A 27,864-nucleotide genomic window follows, 5' to 3' on the forward strand; every position below is an offset into this window, starting at 1 on the left:
GGTTTAATAACCTTAATATATTATATTATTGGCAAATTACAATGGGTGCATGACTACATACACATGTGCTACATGCAGAATGTGGAGAGGAGATTTTGCTGTACGAAGGAGTGAGTAGTGGAGTGTAGTAGGTTTTTGCCCCAGTGTGTTAATCTGTCCATGCTTATACAGTATCAGCGTGTGAGATAGGCCAACAGGATCAACAGAGATGCCACTGTGATAAATCAGTCTGCAGAGTATGGTGACGCTACATTATATGGTGTGTTGTGTGCACTTTTAGAAACAGCAACCAAGAAGCCTTTCACCAGATTTATTCCAAGAAAGAAAGAAAAGATCTCAACATTTCATCCATAATGTCCTTGTTCATTACATCTGAAGAAGAACAGGACCACCAGCACAAAATAATAATTAACAGATGACAGGATTTAGTCCTCAGTATAAGCATCATGTATACATTTCAGATTAATTTGGGCTCTTATTTGTTGTAGAGTATCACATGTATAACCTTAATACACATATGGTTTTCTTTCATCTCCTCTATCTAAAAGTCTAAGCTTGGGGTTGTTCAAAAATGGTATGAAAAAAGGAGGATGCAACCACTTTAAATACATTACAGAATTGAAATACTTCCCATTGTAGTAATGACAATCAAGTAACATTTCTGTTTTTGAAAACTTTGATATTTACAGCAAATATATTTTTGCCACTTTTAATGATTATGTCACAGGTGATCTTTCATTACAATGATGTTACATCACAGGTTAGAGTCCCGCTGTTCTGTGACGATGGGAAATAGATTGGATTCATACTTCCTGAATGAGTCGCAATTTCAGACCAGTCATGATGTATCAGAAAAGTTTTATACGAATGCAGCCCTCAACTTTCCTCCAACATTAGAGAACAAAACTAATTTAAGGTATGCCTGTTTTTCTCCTTGCAGCTTGGCCAGGAAGTAGAAAATGTTTGCTTGGCACATTTAACCCTGACTCTCTAAAACAAACGTAAAGGGACAGATACACACTCATAGACCACTGTCCTCGGTCTGGACCGTCAAAAGCAGTTTGGATTAAAAATTGTCACAGCCATTCTAATTTTTTTTTCCATGGAAACATTGTGATCTAAGACTTAAATGTCTTTGGAAACTCAGACCTAATAATAAGTTAAGGTATTTACGTAACAGAGGCAGACACTTCATTTTGCACGTGAAAAAGGCAGGTACATATGAAACAGTGGTTTAAAAGTAATATAAGTGGGGAAATCACACGTGACAGAGAGAGCTTGAGAAACAGAGAGAGTCTACAAACATATCTGTACGCCCTTTAAGAAATTTATTGTAAAAAATAATCAGTCCATGAAGCAGACGAAGGCAGATCACCGATGCATATCCCGATGTAGGTATAACACAAACATCAAACCATTTTTTCATCAAGGAAGAAGGTTATTTGGGTAGCACTCAGCCTCACGAGACCCTGTCAAGAACAATTGTATATTTAAATACTATGATTGCAATATTTTCATTATCGACTGAAGAAATTCTAGCAAGATCCCTTGAGGTGTGTGTCTGCATCATCACTCTCAACACCAGCTTTGTAAAGAGCAGTTATACTGAACATTCCCCTCTTGATCCCAACTACCTCCAGTCCTTTCTCTCTCTCTCTCTCTCTCTCTCTCTCTGTCTCATCTACTCACCCACTCATCCATCCACTCATTTGTTCACTCACTCTCATCCTTCCACACGGCCTACATACAGTAGTCCTGACTATTACACGTTTCTCTTCGTGTAACTATTCATTGGTTACCTTATCCAGCTCTGCAGCATTTCCTATAAAGTAAAACTGAACATGGCATATTGTAACACAACACCCAATGCCCCCCCCCCCCCCCTTTATTTTATAAGAGGTACAATCTGTGAACTTATCTCTAATTTTTCTTTCCTTTGGGGTGCAGCAATAGTGAACTGTTGATGCTATCAGGACTGAGTCATTTCTATGATGGCTACATCTCTAGTTCTTTCTTTAAAACTATTTTCGGGTGCATTGAGAACTAAAAAAAAAAAAAGATGTTGTGTCTGCCTATTATCCACTGGTGGTTGTATATATAACTTAAAATTGAAAGAAGTGAACATGACATCTGAGGTCTTCACACAGGTATTTCACAAATATACATCTTTTGAGCATTGTGATCATTCATTCACCACATTGATACTCAAACTATGTCTATAACAAATATACAACATACGTACTAAACAGACTCTTTATTTCAATTTTCATATATTAAAAGCTCTAAGAAAGGCAGCAAAGATGCGCAATAAGGCAGATCCATATGACACACTCAATGACACACTCCATATAACACGCTCTAGTCTGGCACATTTACACTAACAGATGAGATGGATCTTTTAAAGGGCTTCGGTTGCTCTCTATCTAAAGTGGTTTATGATGAAATCAGAAATCTAAAAAGTAAAAGGAAGTGATAACGGTGCAAGGTAGTGGGAAGAATGGCAGAGAAAAATAAATTGGGGGTTGCGTCTTAGGTCATGAGCGACCTTTGTTCGAGGTTTAGATGCATACTTGATGCAGTGACGAGCAGCTTATATGCACCGGGCGTGTGTTTTTAATGTTTTATGCATGGCGTGGGGTATTATGGCCAGGGATCTGTGACTAATTGATCAGTGATTGTCAATTTGTCCCTTAAACTTCCCCAAAAATGAGGACAAGTAAATAAATACACACAAGGATTATAAGGCTGTGTAAGTAAATTAACTAAATCTCCCTTGTACAACGAGGAATTAATCAAATATATTTTTGAGGAGCCAAATACAAAAATCTGTCACGATGGTATAAAAATGGACCGCATTGATTTCTTAGCCGTGGAGAAACCAACACTGACGAAGATAAAAGGAATAATACGTGAGGTGTCCATATAGCATGCATTCAAAAGCATCAGATGAGGGACTATGGCAGCTGCTTGTGTGTGGACAAAGCTGAGCCATTGAAATCAATATAAGCATTTATGAAACATTTTACAGAAAGTAAATAGCACTTTATCTCACTGTTACATGAAGTTGAAGTAGTCTTTTTCCCATAAGAATTGTTTTTTTTCCTCTCTCTGTTGTGTGTCTAAACAGTATGTGCATGTACATTTGTGTGTGTGTGTGTGTGTGTGTTTTTACAATCGTAATCAGGATCAGTACTGTATGAATGAACTTGTAACTTGTGGTTAAAAACTTTTTTTTCCCAGTATAGCTGCTGAAAAAGATCAAAGTCACTACCTTCTGCTTTCCTGAACTGGAGACACAAGCAACATGTGGCATCTAATCACTGAACCGGCTCAGATGGATCCACTCGTTTCAAATCCCTTGTCGGATTCAGTTAGTTTGAAACTTTGTCCTGTCCCTTCTGCATGGCCTGCTAAGCATCTAAGTGATTGACAGCAGAGAGATCCCTCCCTCTTCGGTCGCTAAAAAGGTATCATCGACCTCTTATTGGACCACGGAAAACTTCAAGAAACCGCCAGCAGCCCGCTGATGTCACTGACCGCTTCCTCCTTCTGCATCTTCAAGGCAGCCATTGAGGCAGTGGTCGTCGCTCCCGAAAGCACCCTGGGACTGCAGCAGCTCATACTCCTGGTCCAGGAAGTCTAGGCTGTTGTTGCTGGGCAAACCACGGATGGAGAACTTGTGGGACACTTTCGTCCACTGCTCCCGATTTGCCGCCACTCTCTCGTACAGCTCTGTGGCCCCAGGTATCAGCTCAGATAAGAGCCTGAAAGGACAGACGGCAGTGGTGAGTTAGAAGTTATTGTGATACTTTGTCAAGTTAAGGCATTAGTCATTTGAGCCATTGTTGATATGAAAAATATTGATTAGAGCACCCTTAAATGAGATTCCTTGAAAATGTTCAACTCTCTCCCTGTGTTCAATACTTGCAATGTGTGGGCTAAGGTTGGTATTGACCCAAAGACAAAATGATATTTGATCAAAGGTTCAGGGTAGGGAGGGTGTAATGTTTCAGCTCTTTTTACGCACTTGTAAATGGGCATGGCGATATGTTCCATGAAGCTTATCTGTAGTTCGGGGATGTACGCTTTCTCTCTGTCCATCATCTCACTGGGTCTGTTCCCCATGGCTTTTTCCTGCACAAACACACAATACAGACAGACATGAGTAATAAGCACTCTATTGTGTAAAATGACACACACACACTTCAGCCACTTAAATAATTTCGGATGCCATTTAACAGCCAGTGTACACGGACACATACCAGATCTCCTTGAGAGAAGAACTCTTTATAAATCAGCTCCTGTGGACACAGACAGACAGACACCTGTTATTGCTCGTATGGTTTCTTATTCACAGTGACACTGATTACGTTTTACTTAAAATACAGCTCACTTATTTATGTAATGTCACACAACAAAAATGAAATATGATTTCAAATATTCATTAATGGCATATTTTTTGGACAAACCAACTGTCAGTTCAGATCTTTGGATTTTCATTTAATAAATATAAAAATGTAATGTTACAATCTACTATCTAATACCATAATTCCATATTTGATGCCAACCTGTCTGTGTTTTTAGTTTCTCGTATTTGCAAATATTACTGTAATTTGACAATGCTGAATCACAGGAATGATGTAATCTAAGATAAACATCATTCCCCTTTATGACATTTCAGTATTTGATGTGATTGCTGTTTTGCCATTAATCCTCGAGCATTTTCTGACTAGTGAGAAAATAATTATTATAAATAATATAAGCCAGGCCATGTATTACACAGAAATGTGTTTTTGTGATTTGGGAGAAAGGATTACAGTGCATTTGCTGTAGGTGTTTGGAGATTTAGGGTGTAAGATTTAGGACAAGGGTCAGGGGGTTGGTGCTGAAAAGGGGGCAAACCAAGATTAAACATAATCCTAAAATGCAGTGCAGTTTCACAGAATAGAAAATAATAGAATATAGATTGAGAGGTTGTTTCCAACTGTATCAGATAAGAATCACATCATCTTTATTGCGCTGCTGAAATGTTGCTACAACACTCTGGAGAAACGTCTTGCTACTGCATGTCAACTAGAGACAGTGTATAAACTGTCTGAAACTGAAGTCCTTTCACTACCTCATACCAAATCTTTTTTTAAATGCAGTGTGCAATGTGTGCTACACTAATTACTCAATATAAATATGAATAATTCCTTACATTACTAGGGTAATTGGACTGCAATACTGAGACATACTTACATGATTGTACACAGTATACTAGTCAAAGGGTGTAGCACAAACCCCAAACAAGGCCGTTCACAGGACTAAGACCTAAATACATGTGTGCCGATTCATATATTGTTCATTATTCCCCAACTTAAAACTAAACACACTTAGTTAAATGTGTGGTTACATATGTAAAGTTATAATGTAAAGTGTAGATATTGGTGTCGACTATGAACTGACAGCAATCTTGCGTGTGGTTTTCCAGCCCTTGGTTTGGTCCGACAGGTCACACGATGTCATCAACAGGCACAGAAGCATCGAGCGATGGTTACGGTTTTTTCGGTTGTATCCGTCTGAAACAAACACAGGCAGAGAGAATTACTCGTTCTAAGCTGAAATTACACACTTCCTTTGGCAGTAAAACAGAACTTTGTGAAGATCTGAGGGAAACCACTGTTGATGACTCTTGACAACGTCACACCACTGTACAATTTCAGATTAAAACATTTAACTGAATAATATTCTCATTTTTTTTTAACTCATTGCATTTTAAAGCAAAATGGACTGTCACTATGTGATAGTAGAGATTGATGATCAGAAGCCACAGCTGTATGTCAGGGACCAGCAGTTTGTGTAAGAAGAAATTATGTTAAAATTCATGTTAACGCTGCAGATTTTCCATTCTGTGTTTGGTCAAACAATTTTTGTCCGTGATTGACAAGTTACACACTCTGTGGTGCAAGGCAATCACTAACTAATTTAAAAGCTTATAATGTCCTTCAATTACTCAAACTACAGCACACAATTGATTCCACCGAGGAGACATCCACTCAGGATAACCTATAATTGGTTGCATTCAGGCGAAACAAATCGCTGGGCAGTAGGTTACAGCCAATTATTTTATATAAGAAAAGAGAAAAGCAACTGTCTCTTCAAAAGGGTTAAGAGTTCAATAAAATAAGAGGATTACTCAGAATGATGAATGCTGGAAATTTGAACTCAGATCTCAGAAAAATTAGTCAGGAAATAATGAAAATCTAGAGTCATTATGTGGCTTTTGGGTGGTGCTGTGAAAAGGAGCCAGCAGAGGAAATGAACAGTCTGTATATATTTGTCAGTGATTATTTAGCCAAAAGAAATTGACAGAAACTTACCTGCAAACCTACAAAATGCTTTCCAAGCCTCCCTCTGCTGTTCGGGGTCGTGAGTTTCAAGCAAAAGTAGAGATGTGGCTGTGCATACTGAACTACTGTTGCATACGTACCATCAGCCATCTTCTGCAAGTCCTTGAAAATGCGAAGGTGGTGAGCCAGGTCTGTCGCCAGAATGACGTCTCTAATCAAATCCAGCATGCGCGTGTAGTCCTAAAAAGAACATAAAAAAATGTATTTTTTTTGGTGGGAAAGCAGAATGAAGTAAATGGAAATGAAAAGTGAGAGACAATTTGTACTGTGTGAATGTCTTTCTATATCTTACCTTCCTGTTGAACTTATCAAAGATGTTGCAGCCGTGAGTGTTCAGAATGGCGATGGCCTGGGCAAAGTGATGTCTCTGTCGTGGCAAATAAAAAGCATAACGGCATTTGAAAATGCAGCTTCTAAAGGAATGCTGAGTCATGTCGTAATGTAACAAGCAAAGCCAATTCATATGTGTCCCAGTGCCTCATCACTGCTGCGAAGGAATTTAAGTTTGAATTTGGCCACTAGGTGTCGTACCAGTAAAAAAACAACATCAGTAGATCACACGTAATGAAGATCACCAACAAGGAAGGAACAAATAAATATAAGAAAATTATATTTTTCAGTCTACAAAAGTTAAATGCTGCAAATGCTGCAAATTATAATGCACTCATTGATGCCATATTTAGTGGTGGTGTGGACTGCTTAATATTCAGAGGGGATACAAAAATAGAAACAACAAAATCCAGTACAACACAACCTTTAATTATGGCCTCAGGGATAATAATTCAATAGTATTACTTATGGCAGAACTAAACGGAACTACAGTGGAGGGTGTACATGTAATGAATATCAATATAGGCACAGATCCCTCGTGTTGTTATAGCTATGATAGATTTCCAGTCCCTGTGATGTGATGTAACTGGTTGCTAGTTTACCTCCATCACAGATCCCTCTGAGCTGTATAGAGCAGCCAGCACAGATTGCTGAAAATAGAAACAGACAAAAGAAACACAATCCTTATTAAGTACACATCATATTGATTCAAATGAAACATTATCCTTCAGTAAAACCCTTCTCTTGAACTGTCCTCGTTATGACCTTTGTTGCATAACGAGAGTTGGAGTGTGCGTCATTTAGGTGCTGGAGGGTTATAGTGATTATAGATGATTATAGTGGAGCAGAGGAACATGCTTCTAATCAAAATGTCATCTAGTGTCTCACTGGGGCAAATTCACAGATGGGGAGAAACACAGACTCTGATATCACGATGAGCTTTTACTGATATTCTCCATCCTGAGCATCTAAAAGTCAGTTTATAGTCTGCTTTTTAAAGTGCAGATGCAGTGATGTTCTACTACACTCTATTCAGGAGGTTTATTCTCTCTAATAGTGAATCGGTCTTCTTTGAAAATGTTAAATTCAGTATATTATGCTGCTTTACTATTTGTCCATGATTCAGGTTTCCGTACACACCATTGCAGTTTGAATGAGAAAGTTGGTTTGTCCTCCTTATACAACCGTAGAATGGAGTATTGGTACATTTTTCTTTGTAAGGCACAAACTACTATCTATCTAATTATCGCTGTTCTTTTCTGACGCCTAAAACATGCGGACAATTCCTCGAGCCCGCATCGTTTATGGTGAAAGTGATTTAAACGTTTTTGCACCCTCATCTTGGTGTGAGTTACAGAGACACTTTGAACTAAATTCTTTTATAAGAATGAAAGATTATAAAAACAGGCTTCAGGACTATTTGAACACTGAACGTACATGTTACTAAATGACACTGCTAAATAATTGGTTGATGCAATTTGCGGTTTGTTTTGAGTCTGTTACTGTTAAGACTGAATTTTTGTTGTTGTTGTTTTTTTAACTTTTTGCTGTTTTGGCCAGCTGTCCATTGGACAAGAGATTTTAAATCTCGATAGGACTATCCTGTATAAATAAAGGCTAAATAAAAAAACAAATAAAGCAGAAAAATAAACATAATTTGTGCTCTTACTGAGACGACTTGGAAAGAATTGTTGGTGCCACGGTGGTCCAGGTCATGGCACATACAGGAGACAAAGAGAGCTAGAATCTCTATATCCCTAAAAAGAGAGGAAAGAAGGAGGATTAAGGTTAGAAACAACTAAACGTATGGCTACTTGTGCCCCTGGAGGGATGAGTGTTATATACGTACTCGAGGTAGTTGGACAGCCCTAGGTTTTTGTAGAGCAGGTAACAGAAGTGTGAGACAGAGAAGGCGTGCATCCAGTTGTGGTAGGGAGGGTCCCTGTAGCCTTTCTTCACCATCAGACAGAACCTGACACCAAACAGTTTGATTATCACCTACAACACAGCATGCAACGGATGCTGCTTATAGCACGTAATCAAGTGATTTTCCAATATATAATTTCTTTATAAGCTATGCAGCGGTTTGCTCTTGTTTCTTTCTTTCAATGCTGAAGAAGTAGCACCAGAAATTGTCCCTACCAACCCGCCCATCCACAAGCTTCATTTGACAAACTCAATTCATTTTCCCGCTCTACTAATCAATTCAGACCAATATCTTGTCAGTTTTGTTACTAGAGCCATTTACTCCAACGCACTATAAAGCAGCTGACAAGAATGTGATCACGGTAAAGGATTCGACAGAGTGATAAAATAATTAAATCGCAGGTAAGGAAGAGTGAAAAATGAACAGCAAATCAGAAACTATTCATCAATGCAGACTACTTAAAGTAACTGGAGGACACATTCATACACACAGGCTCTTATATTCAGTACATGAATTGATGGATTTGTCAGACCTGGCGAGAGTATTCACGTCAATCTTGTATGTGTTGATGAAACCCATGTCTTCAAACATGCTGAGGATGCACTGCAGACACACACAACAGGATCAGTTACATTTATTTTTTCTGTTTGGCATCCTCCACCTTGTGTCTCGAATCCCCCTCAGTCTCTCTCTTTCTCACTTGTCTCTTACCAACGGCGTGTTGTCGTCGGGTAGGGAGCGAGGCGTGTACGTGAATTCGGCAAAGCAGGGGTGGATCTCCATCACGGGTTCAACCCCCGTTACCAGCATCTTAGTCACCTCTTCCTCTGACACCTGCAACATACACATACTGAATCATATTGAGTAAATAATACGGACAGTGTCAGTAAATACAATGCGTCTGAGTGCGAGAGTGAGCGAGATGTACAAATGTGATGTTACCTTCATATGGTACATCATCATCTCATTGGCCAGGTGGGACCTGAACTGAGCTTCATGGACTCTCTTGTAAAGCAGAGACTAGAGAAACAAACATGATATTATAGTAACATTATACAGTTTATTTATTTTCACACATAACTGGCTACTATATGATGTACAGTCCAGTTACTAGACCAGTAGTAGAACAATCTCCTTATTTTTCTATATATTTAAAAAAGATAACTAAGGAGGCTGAGATGGTGTTCGATCTGTTGCATCCAACAGAGCTTGATTTCCAAACAGGGATAAATAATTTGCAACAATATCGTCTGCTTATTACAGATCATCCTGCTGAACCCATTTTTGTGCCAACCCACAGCATACTGTAGCCTACACCATGATACACAGTGAGCATTGATACATAATGCATGTTGTCCTGTTTAAATGATTAACGAGCTGCCTAGCAGGCAATTCTTTTTCCAATCAAATATCTTTACAGTCTAGAGATAAACTTCCAATAATGACCTGCAGTCCTTCAAAGGTCACACGCTGCAAGAGGTGCTTAATATGAAGGTGAATCGGAAATGATGCATAAAATGTCACCACAGCTGTACTTTCTGTAGCTGCTCTTCTTTTCCTTCCTTCCTTCCTTAATCTATGGTCTGCTTGAACTCCATCTCCATTACAGTGCCTTTCTTAAGGTACATTATGTTAAATCAACTGTAAATCCATCATATTACTCAATCGATCGCAAGACTGCTTTAATATTTCTACTACGTTCTTGTAAAAGGTGAGAGTTGCTGCAGTGATGAGAAATACGATGACAAAGTTGGATCATCACATTGTAAAAAAGTAGTTTTGCAGCAAATGAAAAAAACAACCAATAATCTCATTTAATGTGAGATTATCACCACTGGGTTGTTGAAGGTTCTGATAGATTTAAAATCAATGTCAACAATAAAAACCTTGACAATACAACACAACAGCCTAACTTCATCATCGTCTTGGTGAGCTACATCCACTAGTGTAGCTGAATGTGTGCCAATGGGTTTGCAGCAGTCATCCACTGCCTATGAACTACACCATAAAAGCCACTCAGGTCCATCACAGACTGAACGTCTTTAAATTTCCCTTGAGCCTTGACCGAGCATTTTGCTCCCACTGAACGGATCCCATTTTGCAGACAGGATCGATCTTTCTGACAGCACTAAAACAAGATCTACGTTACGTAGAGACTGAGGACGGATACACTTTAATTTATATTCTAAACTTTATTTCATTCCTCTCATGCAGTCAAACTTAATTAGAAATTATTACGGTGCATGGAACTTGCAGGGATTGAATTATTTATACATTATCGTTGCTGCTAACAGATAATAAGAGAAAATGATAGAAGCCGTCTTCTATTGTAAAGTGAGACGTTTAAGCTGTTAATCAATTTGCAACTGATTATGTTTATCTAGCAACTGTGTAGTTTATGTACTTTATGCTTAATATGCTCGGTTTATAGCTGGGCTTATTTGTTTCTCTGGTGTTGTGGCAGAATTTAATAAATACACTGCAAACTGTTCAATGGCTTGTCCCTGACCAGCCGTCTGTGGCTATTCAATATACAGAGTCAGAAAATGAAATGGTTACAGAGAGTCAGTTATTTCTGCAGGTAGAGACTTACATGGGCGAGGCTGATACCACAGTAGATGGAGAAGGCCGTGGCCAGGTCCTCGTCAAAGCGGTTGAACCACGGCCCGTTCATTTTATTCACCAACTCAGCCACCCCAATCACCTCTAGAAGATGGAGGGTTTAAAGAAAGGGGAAGAGGACAGAAGTAAAGATGGAGAAAGGAAAGGGAAGGTGAGACATTGAGGGAGGCAATGAGTTGAAGAAGGAAAGTAGAGAAAATTGATGGTGGAGAAAAATAGAGAGTGGAAGATGTGAGTCAAGGACGGAAGGAAAATGAGGCACAGAATGCACCGGTCTGAGGTGCAGAACAGACGTTGAATCAAATAGGGCCGCTAACTTAAATTAATTTCACACTGAAGGTGAACCTAATTGCACATAAAAAGATTTTGAATTCAAACTCTTAACCTGACAGTTTTCGATATAGAGGCAAATCACAGAAAGTGTTTCTGCTTGGATACAGCAAGAAGTAGGGAGCAGCATCAAAGTAATGCAATTTCTAAGTATGGAACACGCTGAGGATGGTTGCCTCTTCAATCTGCACTTTATGCACTGTAACATTTAGGAGAAAAGGATGTGATGTAACAACTCTTTGTGCTATTCTGAGAGAGCACATGTGTGGAAACAGCTTCGTTTTTTAAAAGGAGAGAGGAAGAGTAGGTACGTGCTGTACAGGATACTGGAGGAGCAACTACCAATAGTGCAATGAAACTAAATCTGGTTCGTTATTATATTATCGGTAGCCTCGCTATTGCATTATCAGTGCATTACTGGACTCTACAGGGGCAGCTGGTCACCTCCCTTTACAGATGGCAGATGTCTCCACATTGTATTTAAGTACAGTAGGAAAAACCTTTTACGCTCCGAGCTGCTGAAACAGTCTGCTGAAAGCTGAATGTGTAATATCCTTAAACCTGACACCTTGACTAATTAGATAATGGCCATAAAACACTTAATTACAAATTACCTATATCTTTATATCTTTTATTATTGTTTTCTTGTTTTTGTCTTTTATCTATTTCATTCTTTGAGTCTAATCTAGTCTCCAATTTGTGTCCCTGGTTAATATTTCTGTCACCTGTGAATTGCACTAACCTGCATGAGAGGTGCTTTATGAACAAAGTTTTGTCAAAAAAAGAAAGTTGTGACTTCTTGTGTATGTTGAATGAAGTAACTTCTGTGTTTTGTGTGTGTGTGTGTGTGTGTGTAAGTCATTGCTGCTATTACCATTGTTTTCATCTTTGATGGGGAAGCAGAGGATGTTGCGAGTCTTGAAGCCGGTGCTGTCGTCCACACCGCGGTAGAAAAGAGGATGGGAGTAGGCGTCCTTTATGTTCAAGATCTGACCGGTGGTCGCCACGTGACCTGCGATACCCTGATCTGCTGGAATACGAAACTCCTTCTGCACTCACACACACACACACACACACACACACACACACACACACACACACACACACACACAATTGCTTATGTAATCTAGAGACACTATTATCTTTTACACTTGTTTTGAATTGATTGTTGACAGCAGAGTCAGACAGGATATGTGGGGCAAAAGCATAACGAATGCAACCGAGATGACGCTGACGTTGTAATTACAACGTCCTGCATTCTAGTCTGGATGGGGACCTTTGTTGAATGTCATTCCATTTCTCTCTCCCATCGTTTCCTGCCTGTCTTTACTGTCAGCTCGCTAATAAAGACATGAAATCTCTCCTCAAAAAGGTCACAGGAAAGACTCCAGACACATACATCTGTCTGTCTCTGTGTGTGTGTGTGTGTGTGTAACTGAATGCTCGTGTGTCGTACCTCCTCATCACTAACCACGCCTCCGTCAAACACCTTCGCTACCAACTCATGACTGCAGGTATCCAGCAAGAACACTGAACAACTGGAGAAAGAAAGGAGAGAGAAGGAGAGAGAAAGAGAGACAGACCGAGTTAGAGGGCTGATGGGGAGCGAAGCAAAGCAGAGAAAATTAGGATGTTTTTTATCTCATTTCATCTCAGGTCATTTTGCAACTTTAATTAAAAGCGGCAAGTCGGTTAAGAACAAATTGCCAAGATAGCCTTTTCAAATGGAGATAAAGACATCCACACTGAACACACTCTATTTCAAACACACATTGAAACATCCCTTTGAAGATGAATCAGAGGGCTTACATCTCTGCATCACTGAGGTTCCTGGCCTCCACTATAATTTCCTGTAACAGCACTGAGACATCATCTGAAAGAATTAGAGAGAGAGAGAGGGGGGGGGGGGGGATCAAAAGGGAAAACAGAGGAAATTAAACGAATAACAGCAAAGCCCAGATAGACGGAAACAGAGATTATGCAGTGAGTTGCTGTGGATTAGCTGTACAAGATGATAAGAGCCTCTATAATCAGCGGTTTGGTACAGTGAGAGGGCAATTTGCTCTACCAGCGGATCAATTCTTTGCACCTGCAATCACGATGAATCATCAATGACTTATTCTGCAGTTGGTGCTTACTGTTGGATTAGAATCTAAATGACTCAGTGTAATTAGACGATAGAGAGGTGGAGCCATCGCTTAATGCCCTTCTCATTTTACGGTTATGGTCCTGGGTTTAATCAGCTTTTTGGTAATAACTCACTCAATTACGTGCGCTATTCGTTTCACTAGGTGATCACTTAAATATCGGCCATTAACGCAAATTGTACTACGACATTCTTTCTTCACAGACGGGCAGAACTTACCCAAGTGTGTGAAAAGATTCTTGGCCACTTGTAAAAGCGCCTGTGTGGAAAAAACAGTGGACAAGAAAAGCTCTTTAACTTCAAGCATATTTGTGTTGCAATATGTGTGAGAGTGTGTGTGTATGAGTGAGTATGTGTGTATGAGTGAGTATGTGTGTATGAGTGAGTATGTGTGTGGGCTAGTGCAGCATACCTGGCACTCCACTTTGAGTTTCTGTTCTTTCTGGAAGGCCAACGTTGAAGTGAGGACCGTTGAAGTGTAGCAGAAACAGTGCTGGATTGCATGCTCATCTGCCTCGGTGTGTCTGCAGCGGACAAGGCACAATAACACACACACACACACACACACACACACACACACACACACACACACAAACACACACACACACAGTAAACGGTAAATTGTAAATCAACGGTTGATTGTCTTAAAAATCAATCTGCAACTAATCTGATCTGAATGGATGAATCATTTTTCAAGCAAGTCATTCTCTGGTTCCGGCTTCACAATAATGAGGATTTGCTGCATTTTCTGTTTTATATCACTGTAAACTGAAAATGTAAACTAAATTAATTAAAAGATATTATACGTAAAAAATGATCAGTTTATGAATTATGCATTGTTATAGATTAAACTAAACAACAGTATATACATCTCTTAAAATGACACATCTACAAATTATACTATTCATGAAAAGTAAAATACCAATAAAGCATATATGATAAATGTCTCTCTTGAGCCATTTTGCATAACGAGTACTTTTACTCGTGACAGTTAAAACAAGTTTTGCTGCTCTTTACTTTGCACTTTACTAAGTAATGTAAAGATCTCATGACTTCTTCCACCACTGCATTATATAGATCACACAATAAATGGGTTGATTGAGAAATTATTATTGAGAAAATAATGATTATTTTGCAGCCCTACAACAGAGGCACAATGCAGTTATCGACTAAAATCACGTGAAAAAACAAACAAAATCAAACTCTGCTTTCCTGCAGGTGGTGAATGTGAGTGTCACCCTCCTTGGCAGCATTAAGCAGCCAAATGAAGACTGATTAATGAAATTATCTGCAGTGACCACGATGTGATGCTGGTAATTGCTTTCAGTTTTCTCGCTTTGCCTACAGAGGGCAGTGGCACGTTATTCTGTTGATGTCCTGAGTGATGTGTTGCTCAAGGGCTTTATTTCCCTATCGTAGCAAGGGAGGCAGGATTTGACCCAAGCCTAGAAAAAGCACTGAGAAGCTCAATTTAAGGGCAATTAAGTTCATAGTTTTATTATTCTTCAGTCTAGTAAATCAGGCTGGAAAATCATTTTCTGTTGTACCAGCTAGTTTTTTGTGGTCTAGATAGAAAGAAGTCTACATTTCTGCAGCTAGAATGAAAACCAGCAGGAGTCGATTTCCAAAGACAATAATTTGGACACACACAGCAAAGAAAGCATCAGTATGAGACTCTGCCTCAGGAATAAATCCAACATCTAACTAATATGGCCTTCCTAACATTGCTGCCAACTTAATATTCAACATGTACTGTATATATGTTGAATATTAAGTCTAAAAATTCTTAGACCGCTGCTTTTGGGGTGCGGGATCATTATTTTTGTGGTGTATTCACATCATGTGTCGTGTTCTTATCTGCTGCCCGGCACCAAAACTGAGTTATGGACCTGTTACTGGTGTCACAACATGTGAACAAGAGAAGTTCCAAAAAACTCTGCTTATGAATATGCAATCTATATGATGAGGGGATGCATCTTTGTGATCTATGCCTCTACTAGAATCAGGATGACTGTGCTAGAAGCAAAGGATAGATTTATCACATTTTGTGCACAGTTGCGACTATAATCCCGCTGCTGTTACTATGGTAATGAGATGCCAGCTCTGTCATCAGTGCCACTGGCAGAGGGAGAAATTACAGGACATGATCCCCTCTCATCTATCTTAGTCTTCAGAGAGAGAGGGAGAGAGAGCATGCAGAGGAGAGGGATTGTACTGTATGTGAGTGCAAGCATATGAGTGAAGTCTGTTTCGGGGAATAAAAATATATAAAACACATTAATCTCCCAGCACTTAAACATAAGTAGAGACATGCTGCCTGACAGATGGATGATGGATGGATAGACAGAAACTAAAACAAAAAAACTTTCCTCACACTACCACATTGTTTCTTTAACAAACAGACACAGCTGGAGAACGTTTTTACAGACTTCTGTATTCAGGAGATAGCATGCACCATAGCGCCAGGCAGTATCACACACACATGCACGCACACACACGCACACACACAGACAAATGCATGCCAAAACATGGTGCCAAACCAGGCAGCCAAGCCACCCGCTGTCAGACTCATGACCTGACTATAGATCATCACATAGCCATCTGCATCGTCACACACACACATATACACACACACACACACACAGCCAGACTGCGATTAGACACAAGCTCCAAAGTGAAGGCATCCGTTCCTGAGGGAGCATGCAGCACATTCTGCTGGTTTCAGTGGCAACAGCAGCAAACTATTCACTTCTAAAAACTCAACAAATCTCAGCTGTTGAGCTCAACCAATCAGGCCTACCCATCCCAAAATGACTGTAAGCCGCTGTCAGATAAATCTTTGTCTCTACCATGAGTCAGTGCTTCAGGAATTAGGAAAATCCAAGTGATCTCAGACTGACATCCCAGCATTTTAAATATACTTCAGCAGTAAAGCCATCTGTCCCTAAGTTATAGTGATTTTAAAGGTAAGCTAAGAGGTTGAAACAGCTGTTTTCACCGTAACTCTACTCAGCATGAAATGGTTCAACGTGAACTTATGATCACAAAAAGGAAAATGGTCTTTCACATACATACATACCTCTGCCCACCCTGTTTGTTGAAGGCACAGGCTAGTGCCACCACCTGACCGGTGGCCCTGCTGGCCACTGGTACACAAAGCATGGAGGAGATTTCACAGCCCAGCATGCTGGACAGCTGCCGACGCTCCTCCTGAGAGGAAGAGAGGCAGAAAAAAAAAATCTGTTTAATATAAAGGCCGAATAGATAGATGGATAGATAAGAAAGAAAATGTCTCCTTACAGCACTGATGTCTTGGAGAGTAATTGACTTCTTCTTCTCGACAACCTGACCAAAGCGTCCAAACATCAGCTGAACAGAGGAGAGAGAAGAAGAGAGATAAAAAAAAAAATGTATGATGAGGGCGAGAGACAGGAGGAAAGCAGAATTGATGAGAGAGTCCCTGGAGATTATTATAGAGCCAAAATATATAAATAAAGTTTTTTTATTCTGAGAGAAGTCCATCCCCTGGCTTGTCAAAGCACAAATCTAAGGTGTCCTACACTAACTCCTCTTAAGATTTCACAAATCATCTGGCTTGGGATACACGGTCTATTCACACCGTAGTGGAAAGCCTGTTAAATGTCATTATTATATGAATAATAATAATGCTAATATCCGTTTATTCTATTGTCTCAATCAAAGAGACCTACACACTGGGCTACTACACTCTGTTAAAGGATCCCTATTAAAAATGCCAACAAACCCCCCTTAAACAGAACTTGGTGTACCACCTATTGTAAGAACCACAAGTGAATGAATGAACGTTGACTGAATGAAGGCACGATGCACTTAACAGGGAACAAAGAACACGAACAGACCAATAGATGCAAATAAATAAATGACTTTTCCTGGGAATGAATTATTGTATTTGTTGGTCTCACCGGGAAGCTCATCTCCTCCTCCAGGACTTTGTCTCCAACTACCTAAAAGTCACAGAGTTCAAAGGTCACGGCTTATTTAATTGAGTCCTGCTAAAATGGTAGATGGCATTTATTTGTGTGTGTTTGTGTGTGTGTGTGTGTGTGTGTGTGTGTGTACCTGGCAGAAAAGCTGGTGGTTGTCCTCAGACACCAGTAGCAAACAACAACACTGCGAGTGAGTCTGCTGCTGCAGCTGAAGGAGAACACAAACACAAATTCAATCACAAAAAAAGCTCTCTTTATCAGACTCAGTCAGATTGTTTTTAAGGCCTCACTTCAAGATGTTCCTGAGCGAAGTCGAAGTGAGAAGATAAGATAAGAAATCAGTGGACAGTGGAAAATGACTGGGGCTAGCTAGGGTGGGGCAAGAATTCAAGGTGTCTTCATTGTTCTGCAGCAGCATCAAATTGTGAATAAAGACTCATTTCTATTATTTACAGAAAAATAAACGTCTCACACTATAAAATTTGGAATGAATTTAGATTTAGATAGAGGATTTATTTATAGCTTTGCATTTCTTGTCATATATTCCCATTAATATTGCATTGTTTTACTCATGGGCATCTTTGAATAAGCGATCTAAACATTCATACCGTGTATATAACAGAAAATACATTAACATGCTGGGATTTTAACACAAGATCATTCTTTGAATATGAAATCCCATAAACACAGAGACACAGTCACATGTACTGTAGGTGTCTGTGTGTGTCTAAACGAAGGAGTGTGTGTGTGCACTCTGCGCCTCTGCTGTGTGCTCAACACCTGCAGAGGCGCAACCAATTTTCTGCTGTTATTTGAGATGAGAAACGTTCATTCATAGACTGAAATTCACGCTGAGGTGGGAACACACACACACACACACACACACACACACACACACACGCACATGTGCATGATGGCACAAATACTGTTGGTACACAAGCATATACATGATCACACACCCACACACAGTCAAAAGAGCTGCGTTTCCTCACACATCATTCTTCTCTGTAATCCACAGAGCTGGATAGAGAACAAGCAGGAAAGGGATATATACAACAGCAGATGCCAACACACCCGCCCCCGAGACACACACGTAAGCAGTCGACATGCACACAAACAGCACAAATCACACACCACACAAAGCAAGTCGCTGCACCCACACATAATAATAAACCCCTCCCCCCCTTTTTTTCCCAAATGCAGTTAATCCCATGAGAGCTGCCCCAAGCACTTCCCAACAATCTGACGATTCCTCAGAAGCAACAATCTCCCGCTCCCTTTCCTCCCGCCTCTCCTCCCTCTCACCCCCTTTTACAACGGTAACAATAAAAAGGCGAAACAAATCATGTCTGATTCAAAATACATTTTAAAACCCCTGCAGCCTTGTATTTTTGCACCATCACAACTTCTCACCCCCCCCCCCCCCCTTCCTTCAGATGCAGGAAAAATACTACAAATTCAGGTTGAGAGGCGACACTTCCAACATTTTAAATGCAGAGTGCACTTCTGCTGCAGTGTTGTTCAACCCCATGGAACTAGTCCTGCAGAGTCAAGGTAGCAGGGAAGGGCAGGTAGGCGATAGCTGTTTAGATTTGACCCTTTTCACAGAAAAATACCCTGATTTTTAAAAAGGAGCCGATTGCTTTAAACCAATTTTCATAAAGGAGTTTATGTCCCCATGCATCAAAAGGTATCTATGTTTTCTGCTGCAAGAGGACACATATCACTGCTGCTGACGCTAAACGAGGTCCTTGTTAAAGAAAAATGAAAAGAGGGTGAAAAAAAAGTCTCTGATTATGCACCAGAGTTCATTTCATTCAGCAATAATTCAAGATAAAGGGTCAATATTTGAACTACTTTTAGTTCGTAAGCTTGGAAGGGTATTTGTAACATCAGATTTTCACATTATTTTTCTTTATGATGCATTAATAAAAATCGAAGGTCTTATCTGTTGTTTGATAATATATATATTTTGAATACCTGAATCTCCTGAATCTCCTTGGATATTACGTATATTAGGGCTGCAAGTAATCATAATTCTGCCGATGTTTCTGCTGATTATTTTCTAGGTTAATCAATTAATTGTTTGTTCTCTAAAATGTCAAAATAAAGTCAAAATGTCCAAACAACTCCAAGATTACATTTTCAAATTGTTTCATTTTGACCAAAAGATGTTCAGCAAATCCTATGAATGACCAATGAATGTTAAGTCCTTGATTTTTGATGTGGAGACAAAGTCTGACTTACCAAAACGTGTTGTAAAAAATTCAAAACAAGTCCTTCAAGCTCAATAAGTAGTATAAAAAAAGAATCTTAGAAGTATGTGCGTACATCCAGTAAGGTTCTCTGTAGCTGTAACTTTGTCCCTTTGATGCAGTATAACCTTCAGATCTCTGTCCTCTCTCGCTTTATCCCTCTCTATCTCATATTTTCTTTATCGGTGAATAATTCCATGCATTTAAATTGTTGTCAGGTTTCTGCACATACTGTACAGCTGATAACTCCTCTTTCTGTCTTTTCTCCCAACTAAAGCTTTTCCCTCACTGCAATAAATCATTACACCTCTCCCTCTGCCTCCCTCCTTTTTACAGAAAGCCTCTCACATAGATATATGGAGGAGGTATAGTATGGGGAGACTATTGTGTGATAAAAAGCTTGTGGTACCGGTAATGACTGCAAGAAGGGAAGGATTTCATGTTTTGCATGTACTGTACGTCTTTAACTCAGTGTGCGTGTGCACGAGGGAGCATGGAAGATCTCAACCACTTACATAATTGATGACTTTGAGCTGGAGAGAGGCTGCATCAAGGTCAAAGAGCTCACCTGAAAGAGAAGAGGGAGAGAGAGAGTGATGGGAGTAAAAACCAGAGAGGAGCAAGGGCAGATTGGCGTTAAGGAAGACGGGGGGGGGGGGGGGAATACAGAGCATGTACGCAAGTGGACAGAAAGCAATCCAGGGAGGGATGCAGGGAGACAGCGAGGTCGGGGAAGGGTGAACGGGAACAGCCAACAGAGGGACTAATAATGAAGACAAGACAGGGGAACGAGGGCTGCCTGGACTCCAGATGAAGACAGACGAAAAGAGCTGGACAGAGAAGCAGAGAGGTGAGGCAGAGGCTGGACAAAAAAAAAACTGAGGAGACTGAAGCCAACTCAAATTTGCTTACAATTACCAGGAAGAAAACAATGTTGATGAATGTGTATGTGCACAAGAACAGCATTAGCAGGTCCACTGCCATTATGCATGAGATTTCAAACAGTGTTTTCACACAGGGGCTGTCACACGTTCCTTGTGCAACTGATGGAGTCCATCTAAATTCAAAGAGCCCAATTAACATACCTCACCTCAAATATACCAGTGTGACTGTGTGTGTGATTGTGTTTGCCTCACAGTTTTGTGTTTTTGTGTACACGAGGTGTAGGAAATGTAAAATGTATGAGAGAGAGTGGAGGAGGTGGTTTATTTAATATGCCTTCATGAATGTTGTTAACCATTTGTGTGTGCATACCACAGAGTTGCAGAATGTTGCGGTCCAGTTTGCAGTAGTCCTGGTCTGAGACGTTGAGGTGCAGCAGTGCATTGTGGGACTGTATGGGAGAGGGACTGAGAGGAGGCCTCTGGTAGGACGTCTGAACAGCCTGGACTCGCGCACACGCCACTGAGGCCTGTGACGACATGCATGTGTGCAGAAACACACACACAAGCACCAAAGTATGTTGAGTTGAAAGTAAATTTGGGAGAGTAAATCATCAGACGAAATACTGTCTGATGCGTTCGTCTGGTCCTTCAGAGAACCGACAAAAATTAATGGAAAGGCCATGGAAGTAAACATCACCTGTCTTACACAGGATAATGAATGCAAAATACACATTATTGCTGAGATAAAACATTGATAAGGTCTTTCTCGGACTGATGTGGGTGTGAACATTAACTTTCTTAAGAAAAGGAAACAGGCTTTCTGGATTTGCAATCTCAGAAATTTACAACTGGGGGGGGAGGCAATATTTTAGTTATTTAATAAAAGAGAGTTTTGTAGTTCTTGCACTGTGTGCTTAAATTCTAACTTGCTGCTGTGATGACATTTTTGTGACTTTGTGATAATTGTTGCGGTTTTTATACAACCTTTTGTTGTGTAATTGCTGTACGTTCCATGAGTGCAGCATCTTTCAGAGGGTGGCCATCTATAAGTTTAGTTCTCATTGAATTATCAATAAATGATGCCTTCTTGTAGAGTATATACTGGCTGTGCTTTACCCTTTCTCTAAAACACGCTGATAAAGGCCCTGTGCCAAAACCTGTTCGTTAGCTAAATACAAAGCAAACTCTTCCAGTTAGTCAGCTACTGTTACCAAGCTTTTTATTCATTTATTTTTTTTGTATATTTTTGACCATAAAAGACAGAGAAAGAGAGAGCTTACATGTTTCTCCAGCATGTTAAGATGCAGTTCATCCTGATCAGATAGTGGATTACAGCCCACCTACAACACACACAGACATCTCATTACAGTTCAGTTTTGACTGTTACAGTTTGTGCTGCCTCTGTGTTTTTGTTGTGTAATTTGTGAATGTTAAATAAAAGTAAATGAATACACGTATGTTATTCAACTGTAAATATCTACCTTTTCGTAAGGGAGGAGGCAACATTGTAGACTGCAGACTGTAGACTTTTGTTACTTTGGTTTATTAACTTATTACCATATTGATTGTCCTTGAATGCAAGGACTCACCAGTAAGACAGCGATGGCCTTGTCCCGCTCCTGGTTCAAGAGAGGAATGACAACAGCTAAAAGAAAGAAAGAAAAAGAAAAAGAAAGAAAAGCATTCATAACAATAATACATTGATTCAAACACAACATACTCTTGGTCTATTTATCTCCTCCTTTCATTGGCTTTCCATGTCGTTTGTCTCACTCTTCATCTTATTTGTTTTTTCTCTATGTTCTAATACTAAATAGAAATATGCAGGAGAAATGAACATGGGAAAAAAAACACCCCCAATGTCCTTGATTAACACTGCCTATTATTATTATTTTATTTTTTTTCCCATTTGTTATTATCATCGGTGTAGTGTAGCTAAAGCAGATCTTAATGTAGAAAATAAGTTTGATCTTGGAGGTAAGTGTTGCTACATGTGTGGACAGCAGACAAAACAGCAAACAATGTGATGTGTTTACCACATTGGTACCCAACTAACTCTTATTTCTGCAACATCATTTAATGTTCACTGGTATTTATTGATCCACTGAGTGCAGAGCGGTCATGCATGTGTACTTTAGGATGTCTCCATGATTACGGTACAGCCCTCAAGGTTATTCTCATATTTCTGTTAATTTGAAGAGGAATGCAGAGTCTATTCATTGCACTCTATTCATGTTCTTGAATTTTTTTTCTCATCACAGACCCTCATTGCTCTTGCCCAATTGTATTGCCCACGCAGCACCATACCTATCTTTCGGCAATCATCATCTCTTGTTCACTACTTCTCTCTCCACCTCCTTTTGTTAGTTTTTTCTCCCCCGCTCTGACATCTCTTAGCTCCTCTGGATACACAGGCGCAAGCTCACACATGCTCAAACAAGCACACACACACACACACACACACACACACACACACACACACACACACACACACACACACACACACACACACACACACACACACACACACACAGACACACACACAGATGTTGGTCTATTTGTCTTTCCGCCAGCATCATTCTAGCTGTTGCTAAACCCTTCAACATAGACGGATGTGGGAAAACCACACACACCTCTTCTGTGTGCTGGTAACGGTGCTGCGAGGCAGATTCTGTATTTCTCTGGCAGTTCGGACGGAGGAAGGCCGACACACTGACATCGCCTCAGCTGGTCCACGATACTCCTAAGAGAGAGAGACACAAGTTGAGTTCGACTCATAATTGAGAAAGACAATTACCTCTAGCAGATCAGTTAGAATGAGAAATAGAAAGAGACAGTCTCTCAGACAATGGGGAGACAAAGAGGATGAGGGGATTTGGACCACAATTGGAGCCAATGGGAAACCGATAACCAGCATTACAAAAACAGACACTTTGTGCTCATTGACACGAACCAAAACATGTCTGAATATAACTATTATTCATTGTTAAATTATATGAACTTAATACTGACGTACTAATACAGAGGGCATCTGTTTTATGAGGCATTTGATTATTCTAGACTGACTACTGCCAAATGACACAAAGACACATGCATTTGCACACACGCGCACACAACACACATGTCACTGCACACGTAAGTAAGCAAAACAATCAGACTTGCATGAATAAGGACATGAAGGACAAAAAGAAGGAACATAGTTTCACTCATGCACACAGGTAAATTCACAATCTATGTGCTTCACATAATAATATACTGAACCCTCCAGCAGCCACACACACACACACACACACACACAGACACACACACACACACACACACACACACACACGCACACGCACACATGCACGCACGCACACACAACAGCAGTCCCTCCATTACATGCTCACAGAGTCTGAAATCCCCTCAAACCATTGCCGCCAAATCTCTGCATGGTGCATTGATTGAAAGTGTCCATTTGTTTCAGCTCACACAGTTTACTATGGTGACAAATACAGCTGACCTTTGTGTAATGTCTTTGTTCAAAGCAGCTTTTGTGCACGACCATGAAGCCAATTTATGGCGGGCACGGCAAAGAGCAAAAAAACCCACCCTGGGGCGCTATGAAAAACACTGTAATCTAGTTTTCTCTGTGCACATATGACATACCTATTAGATAATGCAATTTACAGTTACAGTTAGCAGCAGCAATATATCCATGTGAATATCATACAGGTCAAGGCTGGCGGGGTAGGCGTTGTGTTTATTGTGCAGTGGGGGCCAATGACAACTGTTAGCGGCAGCAGCAGTAGCAAATACCTAGAGATGGACATTTAAATAGACCACCGAGATATAGTAGATGTGGGTGAGTGGGTGTGTATTTGGCACTCATAGAAATCAGCTGATGATTAATTGATCTGTGTGATGCTAATGACTTCATGTTCCTGCCTGAACCGCCGCTGTGAGCTCCATTTGTCGTAAATGCTTAACCATCGTTGAGAAACACTGCAGCTCCTGACAGAGATTTTGCGGATGACAGAGAACAAGAACGACACGATCAACAGTGCGTGAAATAATTCCTCTCTGTTTTTAGGAGCTCGAGAGGCACTCCACTATAACAGTTATTTGTCTGTGTGTTTGTCCATATTTTTGTTAATTTATGCATCTCTGGTGGGGAATGGCAGTAATTATGCTCGCAGGATTTGAATGTTGTCAAAATCATTATGACATATAATGGCAAAAAACATCAAATTATCAATCATTTGCATATTAAGTGGCGGCATGGTGGTGCGGTGGTAAGCCTTGTCACCTCACAGCAAGAGGGTTCTCGGTTTGAAGCCGCTGGTCGGTTTGCATGTTGTTGTGCAGTTGCATTGTGTATACTTATCACTGTATTCTGCATATTTTAGACCTGGACTGTGAGTTTACCTTTAGCAGTCAAACAATAGCTTGTTTGGCTGTGAGGCTTCAGTTATCTTGTCCACAACAAATAGTTTAGAGGATGAACAATCATGGAACCACTTTTGGTTGGTTGGTGCATATTTGTGTGTGTGTGTGTGTGTGTGTGTGTGAAGGTCCAGTTAATGGGCTTGTATGCATTGGAAAGTGGGCGGGAAAGAGGCTCAAACAAAGTGGCCTTCTGCCTCTCAGATGGGTTCATTGTGTGTATGTGTGTGTGTGTGTGTGTGCGCCACGATCTTCATAACAGGCTTACATAAGCATGTGAATTGGAGGGAGAAAAGTGACCAAGTGCCCTGTACCTCTTGTAATATCCCCATTACCTCTAGCGTGCATGTGTTTGAGCACAGTATGAGTGTGGCTGTGCATACTGTATGTAATAATGTATGTATGTATGGTTTGTGCTGGTGTCCTTGTGTGTTTGTGTCTGAGCTTGTGTTTGTGTGGCGATGAGGTGCTGGGAAAGGGGTTCTTGTCTGACAAACAGACAGTTTCATCTATTATGTAGTGTTGGTTTTTGCCGGAGCCTGGACAGCAGTCGCAGTAACATGCGGGGTTGTAGAGCTTCAGAGAGCACTTAAGAGTGGAAAGGATCGCGGCGTCTCACTGAGGGACCCCGGGCGCTGTCACCTCAGCTATTAGCCCTGTGACGCTTCTGCGGGGAGAGGGATTGAAGGTGAGAAAGAAAGAGGAGCGCTGGGGAGAGGGAGGGGGAGTGCTTAGTGCTTTTTGTGCTTCATGGCTCTTTGGGGAGTAAGCAGGCTGATAGGTAAAAAAAAAAGGGACACGACAGACTAATGCAGTGCGGTGGGAAGGTGGATAGGATAACAGATGAAGAGGGAAATAGTTTGTCGGATAGAGGGATGTGTAATAAGGGGCGGGGGGAGATAAAGGGAGTGTTTTAATGAGAGAGCAATAGATGTGGGAGATGAGAAAAAAAGTAAAAGGAACAAAGAGAAGTTCCTTGTGTGCCTCAATGATGACACTCTCTCTTCGACACTCCTGTCTCCGTGTTGATCGTGTGATTTGGGGCAGAGCGGCTCATAATCATTCAGGTAACACCTGCTTTTCCCACAGAGAAAACAGCGTCTCTGTTTTCCCCTCTTCATCTCTTCCTTTTTCTATTGCGAAACATCTGCGGCACACACACACACACACACAAAGAGTACACACCTGATCTTTCCCTCCCGTGGCAGTTCATGTGGCGGGTCGTCAGATAACAGCCTCGAGTATCCCTCCAGCATGTAGACACATACACACTCCTGGAATAAAACACACACACATGTATGTGCACATTCATTTGTAATCAGATTCTAATTAATTTGATGAGTGATGAGCTTCATCCATTTGCAAAAATGTTCCCTGGTCTTATGTCAGGGCCGAGGCTTCTAGCTCCACCGCTCTGAATACCAACAGGAATCTTTCAGTTTTCAGATGATAAATCATAAACAATATCAATTACGTTTAGTTGTTTGTGCTAACTGTAGAGTTTGTGTGTGTCTGTGCAAATACCGTGCTGGGTAGCAGCTCGTGTATGCTGTCTCGGAGGGCCACTCGAAGCGAGCCCGCATCAGCAACCGCTGCCAGCCGCAGCAAAGCATCCTGGGGAAGGAGACAAGCAGATGCCCTGATGTCTTTTTGGTTGTTTGTTTTCTATCTCAATGTGTGCCTCCAAAAACCTGAGGCTTTGGCTTTGGGTTTGTTATTTTTGTGGGTTTTATGTTACAACAGCTCTTCCCCAGATAGTTAGCTTGGCAAGCTGCAAAGGCCTCTGATACAATATCTAAACTGTGTCACACTCTGTAACGCATCGCAATCTGTGCTTGTTGGAGGCACAAGTGAGGTACTTCAAAATTAAATGAACTCAAACATCGTCAGAAATTGCTGGAGTTAGTTTTGCTCTTTCGGACCCTCAATGAATGTATTTGTTTAATTTTGGCACTGTGACAACCACGCACTTGACAAGAAGCAAAAGTGATCCATGGAATGAAATGGCAGCAAAAAGCCTCATGGTTCACAAATTACGTAACAGATATTTGCATTCCTCTCATTGTTGCGTTCTTTGAAGACTGGATAGAAGCACTTAACTTGGAGGAGAGTGCTGGTTATCTTAATTACAGCCTGCCTCTAATCAGTGTGATCAAATTGAACAAGATCTGTTCTTCTTAATCTCTTCTGACTTTGATCAAAAATCTTCCCACGTCAAAATTCAGGACACGCACAAATCCTAAAGACAGACAAGCATCAAGGATCACAACTGAAACAAACTAGAAAGAAACGACTCCTCTTCAAAGTAAAGGCCAGAGTATGCTTGAAATAAACTAGTCTGTGCTAAGTGTTGTCCAACCAAGTTAAGGTGTTTAAAAAGAGTGTTTATAGCTGTTCCAAACGGCCACAATCAAAGACAGGAAGCCTCTGAGAGGGGCGAGACACGATAAATCGTACAGTGGAAATAACGGAAAGTCATGTTGGATGATGATGTTGTAAAAAGGCAGAAGAAGTTGTGTGAAGAATGAAAAAAGAGAGACAGAAGTCTAAACTCTTCCTACTTTCTTGCCTCTGCACATCCGGCCCAT

At 40.5% G+C, this 27,864-nt stretch overlaps 1 protein-coding gene across 1 annotated transcript; it reads right to left on the bottom strand.

Moving 5' to 3' along the window:
* Positions 1-295: 295 nt before the first annotated feature.
* On the bottom strand, positions 296-27,864 carry pde2a (phosphodiesterase 2A). Its single transcript, XM_076100561.1, has 30 exons — positions 27,838-27,864; positions 26,801-26,890; positions 26,462-26,550; positions 23,485-23,594; positions 22,441-22,496; positions 22,132-22,191; positions 21,222-21,378; positions 20,483-20,535; positions 17,846-17,920; positions 17,689-17,730; positions 17,048-17,116; positions 16,827-16,957; positions 14,160-14,271; positions 13,967-14,006; positions 13,411-13,474; positions 13,058-13,139; positions 12,476-12,650; positions 11,243-11,355; positions 9,592-9,669; positions 9,361-9,483; positions 9,182-9,252; positions 8,572-8,694; positions 8,392-8,479; positions 7,325-7,372; positions 6,685-6,759; positions 6,473-6,572; positions 5,449-5,561; positions 4,263-4,301; positions 4,028-4,134; positions 296-3,764 (listed from the first exon to the last, which is right to left on the bottom strand). The coding sequence occupies exons 1-30, from the start codon at positions 27,862-27,864 to the stop codon at positions 3,530-3,532; spliced, it is 2,745 nt and encodes a 914-aa protein (XP_075956676.1). The 3' UTR covers positions 296-3,529.

The sequence above is a fragment of the Anarhichas minor genome, unplaced genomic scaffold (genome assembly GCF_050575085.1).
Source record: "Anarhichas minor isolate MPS153535 unplaced genomic scaffold, ASM5057508v1 ptg000026l, whole genome shotgun sequence".
Classification (NCBI taxonomy): Eukaryota; Metazoa; Chordata; class Actinopteri; order Perciformes; family Anarhichadidae; genus Anarhichas; species Anarhichas minor.

Coding starts and splice junctions, on each gene's coding strand:
- pde2a (XM_076100561.1), bottom strand. CDS start 27,864: ATGGGCCGGATGTGCAGAGGCAAGAAA. Junction 23,595..26,461: donor CCACGGGAGGGAAAGATCAG/GTGTGTACTCTT, acceptor TCTCTCTCTTAG/GAGTATCGTGGACCAGCTGA. Junction 8,695..9,181: donor GACGTGAATACTCTCGCCAG/GTCTGACAAATC, acceptor GTTTGGTGTCAG/GTTCTGTCTGATGGTGAAGA.